This window comes from Dipteris shenzhenensis, chromosome 19, assembly GCF_047967505.1.
Source record: "Dipteris shenzhenensis isolate YYH24624 ecotype China chromosome 19, Dip_SZ_1.0, whole genome shotgun sequence".
Lineage (NCBI taxonomy): Eukaryota > Viridiplantae > Streptophyta > Polypodiopsida > Gleicheniales > Dipteridaceae > Dipteris > Dipteris shenzhenensis.
In genome coordinates, this window is record NC_141614.1 from 41,312,914 (window position 1) to 41,330,858 (window position 17,945).

At 42.4% G+C, this 17,945-nt stretch overlaps 1 protein-coding gene and 1 non-coding gene across 4 annotated transcripts in view; one reads left to right on the top strand and one right to left on the bottom strand.

Annotated features, from left to right (window-relative positions):
* LOC147890483 (dual specificity protein phosphatase 1B-like) overlaps positions 1-9,955 on the top strand; it is a 69,792-nt gene extending 59,837 nt beyond the window's left edge. For 2 of the 3 annotated variants that reach the window (XM_087390188.1, XM_087390189.1), the window contains 2 exons: positions 8,616-8,761; positions 8,883-8,989. In XM_087390188.1, coding sequence (XP_087246314.1) covers positions 8,616-8,761; positions 8,883-8,950 — 214 coding nt within the window. In that variant the 3' untranslated portion in view covers positions 8,951-8,989. Of the gene's footprint in view, positions 1-8,615; positions 8,762-8,882; positions 8,990-9,424 lie in introns of those variants that run through there. The other variant, XM_087390190.1, reaches the window with a different exon arrangement.
* Positions 3,938-4,037, bottom strand: LOC147890484 (U6 spliceosomal RNA). The gene has a single exon (XR_015542819.1). It is a non-coding gene; the product is annotated as a U6 spliceosomal RNA (small nuclear RNA).
* Positions 9,956-17,945: the final 7,990 nt, after the last annotated feature.

Consider the following 17,945-nt stretch of genomic DNA (forward strand, 5'->3'; position numbering starts at 1 on the left):
TGTACCAGGAACGTGCAAATTTTTTTCCCTGTTAATTTTCTCATACTGATAAGAAAAAGATGTGTATCTGCATAGTGAAAGAGGCCCATCTTTCTCTTATTCAACTTGTTTTGTGACAGTCCAACCTTTTCCTTTCATTTAAGGGCAACTTCTTTAATGTTTTATCGAATCACATATCCTATCTATCTCTGTTATCTATCACCTTAAAACTTAGGGTCTAATGAAAGACTATTGAAGGTGCAATGTAGCCATCCATTTGATTTGACAGGAGAATCTCAGCTCTCAAGCCTCTGGTGGTCCTTCTATTTGGGCTAGTATATGGAATCTGGATAGTGGTTTGGGCTTAGCAAAGAAGCAAGGCGCATTCAATGTCAATCTCTAACAGCTTAATCACGTTTCTGTACTTCAGCCTACACTCTATATCAGTCCAGATTAATGTCTGGCCTTCATACTCTTGTGTTTGTAACTCAATCCCATTTGCTGAACTACTTCCTATGTACTCTCCCCCCCTGTATGCTTAAGCAGATAGTGCACATTCCAAAAGAAAATCTGCTCTACACTTGTGTTAGAATGTTAGGGATCACTGACCAACATGTGAGCCCCCATATGAGGAGGACAATGGGCAGTAGATCTAGGACTATCAATAGGTCAGTGGGCAGTACCTGTAGCAGCAATTGGAAGTGTAGGCCTCAGTCAGAGGGATGCTACACATATCTAGAAGCTGCATTTAGGCAGCTAGAGGCGAGACAAATCTTGCCATTTGTCAGCTCTGTTTCAGGCCTGATTTGGTGACCCTGGACGGTTCCAAATCTGTCCCAGGCCGGTGGTCCCCAACCTAGAGTCCTAGTTTGGAAAAATTAGGGTTAGGGTTGGCTGGTCAAAGGTTGACCAATCAAAGTCAAAATTGGTGGGCTGGACGGCTGGCAAAGGTTGACCGATCAAACTTTGACCCAATTGGGCGGTTGGCTGATTGGACTGCCACCCCCAAGCCCCTCCTTCTGCCCTATAAAGGGAGGGCTCTTGGCCTCTCTCTCCACTCCAATTGAAGACCTCCTTCATAGAGACATGCAAGAGCAGAAAAGAGCAGCAAGCCGCCATCACCATCTTTCTCAGGTTGAGCAGCTCTGCGCTGCCATGTTCTGGCCTCCATCCGGAGCCTGTTTTCCCACACTTTTGTGGACAAAGTTACTGACTATCATGTAGTGCATCTTTGCGGTTCTTTATCTACTGTTTATTTAGTTGTACATTGTGTGCTATGTATGACTATTGGAGAGAGTTGTTTCCTACATATTCCGCTGTGCACAGGGCAAGCTCTGGCAGACCAGATTCGTCTGGCTGATCCTGTCTTGGGTTGGCTGACCCCACAGACCCAGCTGGTTTGTTGACCAATCTGCAGATTCCCTTACTGGCTGACCTGCAATGGCTGGCCAGCTCTTCCTGTAGGCATATAAATGGCCCTTAGCCTGCCCTTGTGTAGACAGTGCAGCAGCCCTATATGCCCCTCAAAGGGAGCCTAATCTGGCTGCTCTCCATCTCACCATAAGGCTCCATGTGGCTCAAGCATAGTGACCAAAAAACATGTTTTGTCAGGTTGAAACACGCCAGAACGCTTCAACTAAACGCGCGAAACGTGGCTCTTCTAGACAAAACGTCATGAAAAAAACAAATTTGGGTTGGGTTGGGTTTTTTTTGGGGGGGCGGGTGTGTTGGGCTTTTGTTTCTTGTATGCGTATGTGTGTATGTGTATGCACATGTGTGTGCTCTGTGTACGTAGTCTATGAACGTGCTCTATTTTTTGTATGTGTGCGTTTTTGTTTTTCTAAATCGTGTGTATATGTGTGCACTGTGCAATATAGTCTGTGCATGCGTGTGTGTGATTGTGTGCACACGGCATATGTGTGAAGAGAGAGAGAGAGAGAGAGAGAGAGAGAGAGAGAGAGTTTATTAAAGTCTTCGAAAGACCGATGGGTCTATGAGACTGAAAAATATTGATACAACAAGCCGTGTGGGTGGAGCTACTAAACGAGCATCCACTCTGATGCAGAATGCAAAATGATAAGCTGCGAGTGCTACATAGTCATGACAAAATGATGATTGTCTACATAACACTAACATCCTCATCATTAGAGCGTCAAGGGGGGAAGAGGTAGTGAGGGCATAAAATCAGAGATAGAGTGCTGGCGGCTGCCCCCGGACGTGGTCCTGTGTCATCTCCCAGTTGTAGCTCTGGATCTGATAAGGGCTACAATGACCCCTATCGGTGGAACCCCAACTCTGAATAGGGAAGGGATATCCCCAAGTGTAATTTGTGCCTCAACCCTCTGTTTGAGCTGTCGTATTACTGTCTATGAGTGTCACGATCATGACGGGACCTCGTGGTGTGGGAGTCCACATGGTCTGGCTGGAAGAAATCAGTGATCGAGCTCTGAGAATAGGCTATCAAGTAGGTATGCTCCTGTCTCCATGATTGAAGTAGACGCTCACGGTGTTTGGCTGCCTTGTGACTACTAAACGAGCATCCACTCCGATGCAGAATGCAAAATGATAAGCTGCGAGTGCTACATAGTCATGACAAAATGATGATTGTCTACATAACACTAACATCCTCATCATTAGAGCGTCAAGGGGGGAAGAGGTAGTGAGGGCATAAAATCAGAGATAGAGTGCTGGCGGCTGCCCCCGGACGTGGTCCTGTGTCATCTCCCAGTTGTAGCTCTGCATCTGATAAGGGCTACAATGACCCCTATCGGTGGAACCCCAACTCTGAATAGGGAAGGGATATCCCCAAGTGTAATTTGTGCCTCAACCCTCTGTTTGAGCTGTCGTATTACTGTCTATGAGTGTCACGATCATGACGGGACCTCGTGGTGTGGGAGTCCACATGGTCTGGCTGGAAGAAATCAGTGATCGAGCTCTGAGAATAGGCTATCAAGGAGGTATGCTCCTGTCTCCATGATTGAAGTAGACGCTCACGGTGTTTGGCTGCCTTGTGAATGAAGGTGGCTAAGCATCTCTGGTCTGGAAAGGAGAGAAAGCGGGACAATGGTCTTTGAAGAGGCAATAGAAGCGTCCTCGAATCTCATAGTATACTGGGCATCTGAAAATGAAATGCTCCTCTAACTCAATCTCCTGTGTGTCACACAATGTGCAAATGCGCCTCTCCCTGGGCAAACCCTCAGCTTTGCCACTCTCTATGCGAAGTCTATGTGAAGAGACCCAAAACTGCCCAATAGAGATCCTCAGTGAGTGGGGTAGGTGGATTTGCGTATATCCAGGTGGGTCGATAAAACTTTCCGATGTGACATGTAAACAATGATCCCTGTAGAAGCTGAGCTTCACTGGAAGCTTGCTCAGTCCCAACCAGGTCCTGAAAGTGTGTAGCTGCAAAAGATCCTCACGAATGACCCGGTTGACCTCATGAGACAGGAGGGGGGAAAAAGGTGTGTCAATGCTATACTGGAAGGGGGGGAGTTTGGCCATGTGGAGTCCCAATCGCTCAAACCATCTCTCTGTGTGTGCAAACCAACATCTCTGGTCACTTGTTGCTGAAAGTGCCATGGAGGAGGACAAATGCTAGCCACGGTAGTCTGCTGCGTCCAAAAGTGTAATCTCCATATCTCCTAACTCGCTATAGGTAGGTGATAACCTGAAATGCTTAATCAAGCTGTAGTACAAACTCAGCCTGAATGATCTAGTGAGGAGCTGGCGGCTTACTGCTGGGAATCATCCGTGATAGCATAAGAGAGAGAGAGAGAGAGAGAAAGAAAGAAAGAAATTTTATTAGAGTCTTCGGAAGACCGATGGGTCTATGGGACTGAAAGAAAACCTGGTACAAATCACAGTAAGGGTGGAGCTACTAAAACGAGCATCATCACCCGTGCTGAATCCTAAATCTGATCATACATAATCAAATACATCTGGGTGTGACAATGAAATTTAAAATTTGGACCATTTCTCAATTTGTGCGTGTCATCCTTGCGCAGGGGCCATGCTAATCTTCTCTGTATCGTTTCAATTTTATCACATAGAGAGAGAGAGAGAGAGAGAGAGAGAGAGAGAGAGAGCATATGATAGGCTTGATATAGTAATAATTATGTATATAGATCCCCGTGTGGCAGCAGGCACCCATATCTACTTTCTGTAGATGTAGCCAGTCTGGCAGCAAAATTGCACCGAAAACCTCCTTGATGGCTATGGGATTCAGATGTGAGACCCATTCCAACCAGATTGCTGATTCAGATTCGAGACCCATTCCAACCAGATTGCTGCTTCAGAATAGAATCCCCAATTCCTTATGTATCGGGAGGCAGGGTCACTCCCTTCTCCACCTTCAATTATACTAATCGAAGCAAGTCACCTAACCTTATGGTAGGAGATTATAGTTGCGGAAACTTACTCATTGCAGATACGCTTTCAAAGACTTGACAACCATCGGAGTAGAGTGGGAACCTGGGGAGGAGGAATAACTATGAGGGGTAATTATATTATTATACCACAGAAACAGTTTTTGCCACTCCAAAATGTGGGCCAAGTACTGGTCGAATACCATGATCCTAATCCGATGATTCGTCAGAATCGAAACTCAGTTAGTGATGATTCTCCATGAAATCGACAACACAAAAACTTTGTTACGGTTGGATTCAGCCACAGGTTGTGTTTCTATGATGAATACAAATAATGATTGGGAGAACGAACATCCATCCTGTTTGTGGAGAAAAGACCCCAACATTCTGTCCATTTATTGGGTCTGGAAAGCTCCAATTTCTAGGAACGGGAATCCTATGATATGTTAGGAATCACTTACGAGAGTCATCTGCACCTACAACGTATCTCAATGCTTGAGAGCTCTCTGGGATGGCCTTATGATAGACTTTATATATTAATAATTATGTATATAGTATTTTATATACTTCATATACTATGTATTTTTAATGTATTACTCGAGGATATTTCTAGGCAAACTTGAATGGAAATATCGAAATGCTTCCAAATGAAACCTGTGAAACGGGTTTCGCAAAACATTTCTGGTAACACAGGGCCCAAGGGATGGCCAACATCATGGCTGTCCGATGGACGGATCTACGCCTATGGGTGGATTATACTCCAACTCAAGAAGGATATGCAGACAGTGTGCTGCCCATGTTCTCCCTCGTCACTCCCCCTCTACATCGACAGGTGTCACTCCCCTTGCTTTCCTCCCATTTTGTGGAGAGTGACCCCATTCTCCAGTACCCCCTATGAAGATTGCACCCTCCACAAATTGTGCTTCAGTCTCAAAACACAAAGTCTTCGACTAAGTTTGATGTGCAAAATCTCTAGTATCTTGCAATCAGGTCATCTCATTGTAGAATCGTCTTTGACAATTTACCTCGTTAGTTTTGCAGCCTTCATGACGTTGATGACCTCAATTCTTTTAGTCATCAAGCAGTAGGTGTCGCATGCGTCTGCATTAAAGCTGCACCCTCTGGGCTATTTAGCGGGGTATTTAACCTTCATTCTTCCTCTTGAGAACTTTAGGACATACAAGTATTCAAAGCAATCTATTGAATGGCCACAAAAAATTGAGAATATATACTCTGGGTGTAACATTTTGATGTTGCTTGCCATTGCAGCAAGCCAAACACACCTCCAAAGTCCTCTTCACTTCTCTGTGATTTTATGCTTTGCAGGAGTCTTGGTTCAACAGGCTTGCAACACATGTTGTCCTCCACTTCACAAAGGAATCAGGTTTTGTGCATCAATGCTCAATGTCTAACATCAGTAGAGTCACGTCACTATCTGCATCTCTCATCTCAGGGATGCTTGGAAGAATAGCTCCTTAACCACATTTACTTTTAGAGCTTTCTTTTGAGGTTGTTCCTTATGTTGAGGTGGCTTCATCAATTTGCAATCATGTGCCATGTATTTGGGCCGTAATAGAAGCATTCCATCTTTTTGTTCTTTGCTCCAAGCTCCCTCGACATCTGAAGAGTCACCATCAGTCTTATTTGTCCACCCTTACCCTTGTTCAGGCTTATCCTTCGGAGAGTCATTTGCCACATCTGAAGAGTCACTATCAATCTGGGGACTTGTTTCTATTGATTACTGTTGACCTACGACTGATTGCCGCCAGTTGATCTTTATTCCACTCTCCTTGCCTGATGCAACTAAGGCATTCTCGTTGCTTTAATCTGCCATACTGCTTGATTTGAGCCTCTTGCTAGAGCAACAATGGACCCAACTTGATTGTCTTCGATTTTCTTTAGCTGTGATGATGGATATTTTGACAAGGTAGTCATGTGCTGACTGCCCTTTTCCATCATCATGGTGAGCAATGGATTTTTGAGCAGGATGATGATCCCTGTAGTATTGGTCTCACAAAGATCCTTCAAAATCTCCCATGCCTCGTGAATGTACTGGCCAACTGAATATGGGGGATTATCGAATGCGCAGTTGTCCCTATAATCATGGGGAGTGCTACTGTATCCTTCAGTTTCCACTCTTTCATCTCAACTGAATCTGTAGGCACCGTTACTTTGCCTGTTGCATGACAGCCAGTTGATCTTTATTCCACTCTCCTTGCCTGATGCAACTAAGGCATTCTCGTTGATTTAATCTGCCATACTGCTTGATTTGAGCCTCTTGCTAGAGCAACAATGGACCCAACTTGATTGTCTTCGATTTTCTTTAGCTGTGATGATGGATATTTTTGACGAGGTAGTCATGTGCTGACTGCCCCTCTCCATCATCATGGTGAGCAATGGATTTTTGAGCAGGATGATGATCCTTGTATTATTGGTCTCACAAAGATCCTTCAAAATTTCCCATGCCTCATGAACTGTACTGGCCAACTGAATATGGGGAATTATCGAATGCGCAGTCGTCCCTATAATCATGTGGAGTGCTACTGTATCCTTCAGTTTCCACTCTTTCATCTTGACTGAATCTGTAGGCACCGTTACTTTGCCTGTTGCATGACATCTGCCAGCCTGAACTTTGTTGTGTCCGTCAGCCCCTTTATCTCCCGCCCATCCGAATTTCCAACGGCACCAAAATTCGATATAATAGACCTTGATGACATGGCAGGGTGTAGATGCCTTGAAAGTCTAGATTCTCTCCGAACAAATTGCAAACACATTTGGGACAATCACACTGGACTTAACTGAGGTGACCTTTGTCTTGCAAGGCCACCACACTTAGTTGTTGATGTAGATCCTCCAGTAATCCTTTAGGGATTCGATACAAAGTGTGACTCCCTTGGCTTTGATGCCCTGTTAAAGTCTAAAGACCTTGCTGGCCGACCTGTAATGGCAGACCAGCTCTTCTGCAGGGCCTATAATTGGAATATACCCTATCCATGTGCCCTCCAGAGGGGGCCCTATCGAGGTGCCATGACAACTGTCAGAATAGTCATTGCTCTAGTATCACACTTTGATTGTCCTATACATCAAATGGATTTTTTTTTTCTTTAATGGATTTCTAAATGAAGAGATCTACATGCAATGGCCCAAATGTTGTGTTGTCGAAGTTAAAAAAGAAATTTTTTGTAGATTACTTATCCCTATATGGTTTATAGTAAGCACCAAGAGCATGGAATGTTGGGAGCATGGGTTTTCAATCATCAGACCCAGATCCTTCCTTGTATATCAGGAAGACATTGCAAGACACTGTTCTTGTTGTTATTTATGTGGGTGACTTGATCATCACAGTATCCGATAGCAAGCTCATTTCAGACATAGAAGTTATCTCATATCATAATTTGACAAAAGACATGGGAGGCCTCCACTATTTTGTTGGCATGACCTTGTCATGCTAGGAGAGGAAAACCAGTTATAGGGAGCAGAATCAGCAGTTTTGAAGACGTGCTTCTTACCGTATGGGTCCCCAAAGGTACGGGCAGTAGTTTGTGGGTCCTTCATACTTGTGGTGCTGATAACACCTTGGATATCACCCCCAAATACATTTCAGTTTAGCCTGTTTTTCTATGGGATACTTCTGAAGGTTTTTTAATTGTCTCTTGAGATCGTATGCTCAATGTTGTTGTCCAGCTGTGCTTAATAGAGAATAATGATTGTTGTCGCATTCTGGTTTGAATTATTAAATTGAATGTTTGATGGGGAGAAGTGTCCTGTCTTTGCTAAATTTTGCCATGGTTGATTGTGTCCTTCCCCTGGATAATTGATAGAAGCTTACAGATTGGTTTTTGTTTTGATGAAAAAATGCTCAAATAGACGGTTATAGACCTATCCTTTCTACTTTGACTTGCACCTTCTTTTGATGCTGATGAAAAATGACTACATACCATGCCCAACAGACTTAGAGTTGGAGTTTTTAGATTGGGATTCTTGTTAACGTGGGCCTTTCATTGGTGCATTTAGTATTATGACGATGTTCTTTAAATATTCCATCACAGGCATGTTGTGGCATTGTCAGCCAGTCCTGGTTCTTATCAGTTTTTTAATTTGCTCAGACTTTGTGAGTGGTATATTACCACCAGTTTTCCATGCTTCACGTGATGTATCTAGGCTGTTTCTCTCATACTTAATAGAAGTCTATTTCAAAGAAAAAATAAAAATGAAAAATACAGGGTTGTGAGCTGAACTACTGACTGGCTGAGACATTTTACTGCTGGCCAGTGTCACAGTGGTAGTTGCGTACTTGATGAAAACTTTTCGCATGAGCTTTGTGCAAGCCTTAGAGCTTGTGAAAAGCAAGAGGCCGCAAGCTGCTCCAAATCCTGGATTTATTTTGCAACTTCAAGCTTTTGAACGTAAACTGGGAGGTGTGTATCTTGGGCCTTATCCCTTGACTATTTAAAGTTACAACTTAGAGAAATTAGTTCCAATTTTCTTTGAGTAGACGATGCCTTCATATTCGTATTTGTTTTGTTGCATGGCATTTAGGTCAGCCTACATGTCGCAGTCAAAACAATAGTGAAGATGAAAGTGCTGCTATTAGGAAAGGCTCTTGACATTGTATATAAGATAGATTAGACACTTGTTGGATTGATGCAGTCATATTATACTTGTTGGTTGTGTCTGTACTGTTTTTGTATCTTACAATTTGTCGCTGCACCATTTCAGAGAAACCAAATTGTATATGCTAGCTTAATGCCGTTTTCCATCCAGTGACTTGAATGCCCAAACTCTGAGAGTACTTTTATTGGGAAAGTGATGCACTTTCAGTCTGCTATGTCTTTGAAAATGAAAAGAGGCGTTGACGAGAATTTTGAAATGTGTTTTTTAATAATGGATCGACTTGGATGTGATATATTTATGAGAGGACCTCTTTTCATGTGGGTGATACATTCAGTCTGCTTCTGTTTGAAAATCAAGATATCTTTACGAGAAAACTTCTTCTCATGTAGGTGATACACTGCTTTTGTTTGAAAATAAAGACAGCTGTGGGTGAGCACTTTAAAAGCTTAATGCTGGTTTTCATGCAGTCACTTGAATACACGATCTTTATGAGAAGACCTCTTGCCATGAGGGTGATGCATTCTCAGTCTGCTTCTGTTTGAAAATTAAAACAGCTGTGGATGAGGACTTAAAAAATCTTCAACATATCTATCCACAACTTCCGCATAATTATTGTCCGATGCAGGATATGTCCCGCAGCCGTACACAATAGACTTTTTTCTCAACGAAGGAGACACCTCGAAAAAGGTTACTTCTCTTTTGTACAAGAAAAGGTAAACAAGATAGTACAGAAGCGTGACATTACCTTCATAAAACTTCTTGTATGGAGGACGAGCCAGTAAATTTTTTTACACTGAAGTCATTGTGCCATATAACTGAAGGTACCTCAAGTGAACGTGTCATCTTTGGATCACATGCTTTGTTTGAAAAAAGGTCTAGTGGACACTAAGCATTCCAAATTCTAGGCATAATCTCAAAAAGTCTTTTGTAATATATGATTAGAAGGAAGACTTTCTTCCTGACATTCATAGTGGTAAAGATTTCATTTTTTTGATTTAGTCATCGCGTTTGCACTAATGTTTACAAATGTCTATCACAACTTGCCTCTTGTCATCAAATAGTTACCAATTCAGTTCAGCAAATTCTATGTAAGAAACTGGGAGAAAGAAGCCCTCATGAGCTGACTGTTTATCTGCCAAAAGGAAATGAGTTTCCTGAGAGAGTCATGTCCTCAGATCAGAAATCCTTGTGTATAACGGAGCTCCAAGCATGGTAATCTGTGATTGAAGTTCTTGCATGGAGTCTTCAACAGCGCATCTAGCATCGAATTTATTTTTTTGTGAAACTGGAGTTAGGGTGTTTTAATGCAAGCATCCCTTCTGACATGCTTAAATTTAGCATCAATGAGTAGAAGAATACAGGCACACTGGCCAGATTGATGACCGTGCTGGGAACTCTTGAATGGCTGTAATGTCAATCCACTTCGAAGGTAGTTCTTTGAAGGTGCTGCTACGTAAGACGACTAAGGAAATAGAACTCAGCATTCCTCTATATTTGCTTGACAGAAATGAGTCAAAACTAGGTGACAGTTGAAAGTGATTCTTAGTATGAACTAAGAGGCCCTGATGTTGTCTGGCAATGAGAGTAGGGTTTCTTTGTTATATTTGTATGTAGAAAGTAATTGCACCTAGGCAGGTGTATTAATAGGGTGAAGTCTTTACAAGTTTCATGCTGAAGAAATGCAAGTTTGATGACATTGGTTATTGCTTCCCACTTCTTGAGATGTCCTCAAAGTTTTCATTACCTAACACTCTGCACATTCTTTTTAATGCATCTCATTTCAGGCTGCTAATTTGCAGTGACATTTTCAAGTGCATTGTAGTGTGCATTTCACTTCAGCATCTTATGATCCTTTGTTTGGAGGACAAATGGGCTTGCCGCTAAACTAATGCAAGAGATATATGGCCTTTTTGGCTTAAATATTGGCTTTATATGAAAAACTTTTCATATGTTAGGAAGTCGCTTTTAGCGCTTGGAAGATTGCTGTTAGCACTTGCCTCCATTGGATCTATGCACTCCTGCTTGTGGATTTTACTTTTTGCAGGCAATAGGACTTTAGGCAAACAGCATTTGCTTTGTTTAGTCTAGGTCTTTGTAGTATTTTTTGGTGTACACCTTAGAGTCTTGCATTATAGATGTTCTTTTGTTGTCCAAATGTGTCTTAATTTAATGACCCACACACACACATACACCTTTTCACCTCTTTTCTCTCCTCTCTTTCACTCATGTATCTTTCTCAATATTCCTTCACCTTCACTTTCTTTTTCTCTTTTCCTTTCCTTCCAATTTACACCTATCGTTTCTTTCACAAGTTATTCGAAATATTTATCGAGCTACTTAACACTTGGACTTATAATGACACTCCAAAATCCCCGCCTTGTTTCATATCATTTGATCAATATGTCTTTCTTGAAGATTTGTAAGGAACTTGATACATTACTTGACAAGTAGTGTTGCTTGAGTCTGCCTTACTTTGTCGAGATGGAGTTAAATTAACGAAATATTTGTTGAGATTAAAAGCAATGGTGTGGCCTCTTTGTTCGAATAAGTGTGGTTATGATCGATTGAATCAAGGTAGTTACTTTATGAATTGTTTGTAATATTTTGATGAAGATAGTAGGATAAAGTTTTATGTTATGCAAGCTTTGTATCATACAACGCTACATTAGGGCATTTGTGGATGCCAATGGTGGAGATACTACATAATCGTTGGTAGCAAGAGTGACCATCTTCAAGAGAGACTAAATGGTTATAGCAGACCTTGATTCTTGGAAGATAGAGCTATACATTGAGGCTTGATCGTAGCATACTCAATTGAATGCTTGTTTTGCCTCCCATGGTTGTAAATAGACATGATGAGCATCTTGGAATTAGATTTAAATATCTTGATGGAATCTCAATGGATTGAAGTCCTAGTCCTTACAAAACTTGGTGGTGGGTGATTTTTGCTCCCAATGATCATTATGTGACATGATCCATTAGTCAATACTTAATTGAATGTATACATGAAGACAACTCTTTGCAATCTATGAGTTCTCTCTTATGAATCCTACACCACGAATGGGTAATGAACGAGATTATCTGTTTGATGGAAGAAGACCTCATATCTTGTGCCTCTTATGTATCGCAAGACTCTTTTGGTTGCATTCTAGTGAGTTTGTTATGGATTTTCCATAAACTATGCAAGTGAACTTACTACATAACAAATATATGGCCGTGTGATAGTCATTTATATATAAGAATCCAATGAGTTGTATGTTTTCTTAGATGACTCTATAAACTTTGATCTATTGGGTAATGATTGCATTGGTGTGGGTGTTGAGAAGAAAGAACAAATTACAGGAAGTGACTTGGGGTCTTCTATTGCAAGATGTCAGCTCTCTCAGCCTAGTTAAGTTCTCGTTAAGTAGCCCATCAAGCAAATTACCTTACTTGATGGAAGCCCATTACAACAATATATGCCCATGGACTAGGTTGTTGGCACGGATGAGGTCATTAACAATCGAATGTTGGAAAATGATCCTCCACCTTTAAAGAAAAGAAGGTACACTTTCATTCACAGGGTGCCTAAGCAAAGAGAGCCTCCAACGCCAATGTAACAAATGTCACTTGAGTCGGTGCAGTTGGTTTCTTCCATCGATTGCTGTAGGAGTAGGTGCTACCAATCTGCTGAGCGAGACTTCTTAATGTATTTAAGGAAGAATTTTTAGGGCAGATCCTTGGAGTCTCAAGCAAACTTTATATATGATGTGTTGTCAACGGCTTGGCATTGTGATTGCGCTGGGAGGATACACTACAACTTTAGGGTAAATGGACAAGATGTGTGTTGCAAAGCATGGTACGAGATGCATGGAATCCCAAAGAAATCATTTTATCTATATAGGGAGCAATTTGAGAGTGGCATGCAACGTTTTGTGCATGGGAATATAGGGATTGTGAGGAGGAGCAAGGCGGACATAGGTTTGGGTAGGGCTCTCATTCAACACTTTGTGGATAATAGCATGGAGCATATGTTTCACAAGAGTAGAACCATGCTAGATGGTTCTAAAGAGACACAACAGGTGATACTAGAAGTATATAAGATGATAGACATTCTACGTGAGGTCAACACTTTGCTTAATGAATGTGGTTATGAGAGCCTATCCACATCCACATTTGGCAAGATTTAGCAATCAAACGTAAAAAATGTAGCCCTTGCTAAAACAAGTGCTTGTGCAATGGGATCAAGGCTCAATTAGTAGCCACAAAAGTCAAGATGAGTGCAATTCATTGATGGAGGAGAGAAAGATGCATATGATACAAGAACAAAGTTATAGAAACCTGTACTATGCATGGCAAAGATACTCCGAGATGGATCCAAAAAAATATGTATGCATAATCCATGATAAGATGGACCAAAAAAAGACAGCGCTTCCAAGACTTTGGGTGAGGTCCAAGGACACTGCCTTTGCATGGACATGGACATGGACATGGTCATTATGGACGCTTCACCCTCAATGGTTTGTGGCCATTTGACCCCAACTTGACAATTGGATCGCTTTTAATTTTTTTGCACAACCTCAAGAGGATGGTGCATGACCTGAGAGACCTTGCTACTGATGAGATTCCAAGAAGTAGTGTTTGCCTTCTTTTGAATGCTTTATGCTCAAGAAGCACTTTGGACTCCCATGACAGTTTTGAAATTGCACAGCTTTTCACAAGGGGACCTAGCTTGTGTGAAATTGTAGATGCCACGATCACAGATATTGTATCGGATGGTGACCCGAAGTCTACCACGGATGCCATGACACCTTCCATTGCAAGGGTTGCAGACACATGCAAGAATTTGTTGCCGTTACATACATGCAAAAACCCACCCTCTTGAGATGGAACTGGTGCTATTGAGCCAACATATTAAAAGTTGCTAGAGAACTTGCTAGCTTGATAATTGTGGATATGAGAACAAAAATAGATACTTGTTTGCATACATTTCTCTTCTTGTAGCAAAGGGCATTTTCAAGATAGTTCAATTGGGCTTCTTGATGGTAGGGCACACACATGAGGACATCAATGCAATGTTCACCACGTTCTCCGAGAGTTTGCGAGTGGGACAAACATTCACATTCCCTCATCTGATGGATACATTCAAAAAATGTGCATCATCTTCACTAGAGCTTCACTGACACCATTTATTCTTACATGGGTTACTAACTTCAACTATTATGTGGATGGTTATCTATGTGATGGGATGGAAATGCTAGTTAGTCATGCAAAGCCATTGCAATTTCAAGGATTACATTAAGTTTTGGGAGAGAGGTGCAATAGGAAATAAAGCATCGTATGAGTCCTACATTAGGCCAGTGATGTGCAGGGTTTTGGGTATCTTGCCCTACAAAGGAGAGGAAACATACCATTTTAAAGGAAAGTAGTTATTGAAAGGAGGAGTTTGGAGAAGCAACACACCAAAGGAATGGAGAGGAGACAAGGAGAAGCCTACAAAAAAAAGTAAAGCACAAAAACAAGAGGTTAAGCTTTCCTACTCCTCTCTTTCATGCTTATTTTTTCATACATTGTTCTTTCCTTTCATGTTTTGAGGGAAATAAAGAAAAGGGGGAGGGAAACATAAGAGAAAGGGAGAGAAACTAGAGAAAAGGGAGAGGAAACTAGAGGAAACATATTGGAAAGACAAAGAAACAACAATAAAACAAAAAGAACTTGAAATAGAAGGAGATGAGAAAGTCTTACCTTGAGGTGGACAGAGATATCTTGCAAGTCTTGGAGGTAGAGAGGGAGAATGTAGGAGAGGATGGAGAGGTGGGAGGGAAGAGGGAGGAGGCAAGGATGGAGGGCAATCGTAAGCTGAAAGCTAGGAGGGAGGAGGCAAGGATAAAAAATACAAATGGTGTCACGAGATGGGGGCACTTTTTTTGGGGCGAAACGTCAATATAATTGACCATGCCATTGCAACAGGGGATTTAAGGGGGGGTTTGGGGGTTTAGGATTTAGGGGGTTGGGGGGGGGGGCGGTTTGGGGGGTTTGAGGGGGTTTGGGGGGATGTGGGGGGGGGGTTTGAGGGTTTGGGAGGGTTTAAGGGGGTTTGAGGGGATTTGGGGGGGGTTTAAGGGGGTTCAAGAGGCTTTGAGGGATTTAGCGAGGGTTTTGGGGGTTTGGGAGTGTTTTGGGGGTTTGGGAGGATTTTGGGAGTTTGAGGGTTTAAGGGGTTTTGGGAGTTAAGTGTTTTGGGATTTTTGGGGGGTGTAGGGGGTTTTAAGGGAGTTTTGAAAGTTTAAGAGGTTTAGGGGAGTTTAGGGGGTTTTGGGTTTTGGGTTTTGAGCAAGGGGGAGGGGGGGTTGAGAGGCTTTAAGTGGTCTTAGGAGTTTAGGGTTTAGGAATTTTTGTGGAGTTTAGGGGGGTTTAAGGGACTTTTGGATGTTTAAGGGGGTTTAAGGTGGTTTTGGGGATTTAAGGGGGTTTAGGCTGTAGGGTTGTGGGGGTTTTGGCGAGTTTTTGATATTTTGGGTGTTTGACTTAACTATGTGGGATGGTTTTGGACGTGTTCAGTTGGAGAGGATGAGTACTGACAGCTCCTTGAATGGGGAGTACCCCCGGGAGCATGGTGTGGCTTCATGAGAGATTGCCTTGCCCTTGCACGCATTGCAGGTGAGAGGTTCATCATCAACACTGCATTGTCATGCGCCATTACAGATGTATGGAGAGGCACCACTAGTAAAGGATATTGGTCGTCATGCTAATGGATCATCAATAAGACAATGGTATTTGAGTAATTCATGAATATGTATATTGTGTGCGTATTGCACACACTAACCTTGTGTCATTATACATGATGAGGAGAGCAACAAGGGAGCACATGCACCACATGATGAGGAGAGCAACAAGGGAGCACATGCACCACCACCACACTTCATGCTAGAGGATCCTCAGGATGATCCTCTAGATGAGGACGAGGGTATGGTGAACATGATGGATTATTTTTTTGGAGGCACGACATCAGATGGGAACGAGATGTCTGAGTCTAAGAACGTGATGCAAGATGGCATCAACATGCTTGTATGATGGTGCTAAGATGATAAAAGCAAGAGCTTGCCTCTCGATCTTGAATTTGCAGGCAAAGTGTGGCTGGTCAGACACAAGGTTGAGTCAGTGCAAATCATGCTTGGACCTTAATTGTTTAAAGTTCCTCGTTCTTAGTATCCCGTTCCTAATTGTTCAAATTAGTATCTCATTCTTAAGGTTTCTTGGATATGAAAATTGCAATAGGTTGCTGCAAAGGATGTTGCCTTCCCCAAGTACCATGCCCAATTCTAGAGACGAAGCGAAGATGTTGAAAATGGTTAGGATGGATTATGACACCATCCACTCTTGCCCTAATGATTGTATTTTATTTAATCTTGTCTGGAGTGTGGGGCACAACACTACAAGCAAGGCTTGCTAGGTGAGAAGATCCCAATAAATGTCTTGAGACATTTTATCATCATCCCTAGAATACAACACATGTTCAGAGGCAAGCCCATTGAGTAACTAATGATGTGGCATGCTACACACCGGCCTATCGATGATAGCTTGAGGATCCCTATATATTGTGCTACTTGGAAGCACATAGAAAACATGTGGTTGGCCTCTGTAAGGAAGCCACACAGTTTATACTCAGGCTCGCAATGGATAGTGTGAACCATTTTGGGTTATGCTCGGCATCTCGGTCAGAATGGCCCATAGTCTTAGTGAATTAAAATATCCCAGCATGACTAAAAATAAAGAAAGGACACCTCATGCTTGCCCTACTTGTACCAGGGTACAATGCCAAGAATAGGGACATGTACATGGCACCGTTGATCGAGGAGCTCCACATCCTATGGAGGGGCGTATGTGTCTTTGATGTTTCTAGACCTTCGAGGTAGACCCACAGACATTTTCATTAGGGGAATTTTGATGTGGACCATGCATGACCATCTAGGATATGGGGAGTGTGCAGGTATGTGCTTGTGGATGCCTATTGATACTTTTATGCTTTTTGGTGTGATCTATGCATGTCTAATGACCTTTTTATGCATGCACGTAGGACTACAAAAGGGTACCATGCTTGTCCTATTTGCGGTCCTAGTTTGAATGCATGACACTCCAAACATATGAGGAAGATGGTTTATAAAGGTCATGCTGAATACCTTCCGCTTGACCATCCTGCATGTGAAGGTCAACTTGATCCACCATTAGCCTGTAGGAAGGCAAGTGACTAGATGCGAACTTGGAGAGCTAATAGCAAGGTGCCTTCTCCTCATGTGGAACGGTTGTCCATTTTTCACAAGCTTCCATATTAGGGTGAGTACAAATTATCATCTCTTGGATCCCATCCATATCTTCAAGAATGTGGGGGCTTCTATTTGGGCACACTTGGTTAGACACAAGGGAAGTGCGAGAAGACTTGCACGAGATGGGTAGGATGCCTCATGTTGTGTGGCCCCAAGAGCATGCTCGTAGAACCCAAGAGCATGGTTCTACAATCCTAGAGGGTGGCTCAAGAACCCAAGAGGGTGGTTTAGGATCCCAAGAGCCTCCTCCATGAATTGTTCTCCTAAAGGCACCATGGATCCTTTCCATGAATTGTTCTCTAGAAGGCACCATAGATTCTTTCCAAGAGAGAGGAGGCAGGGGTCAAGGTAGACATTGCATCTTTTTAGACACCCAAAGAACACGTGTGTTGCTTGAGGGGAGCAGTTACAAAGGACAATAAGATTAGTGGCCTCAAGTCCCATGATTGGCACAAGGTCTAACAGGTATTCTACATGTTAGCTTCAATGCTTAGTAGAACTAAAATAGTGATGCTTTTGTGTAACTATGATTGTGATACATTGTTATGACTCCTTTGTTACTTGGGTAGGCTATCCTCCCAATTACAATGAGAGGATGCTTATCAAAAGATGTTAAAGAAGCTATCTACATGATCAACGACATTGTCAAGTATGCTTACTATCGCTATCTACATGATCAACGACA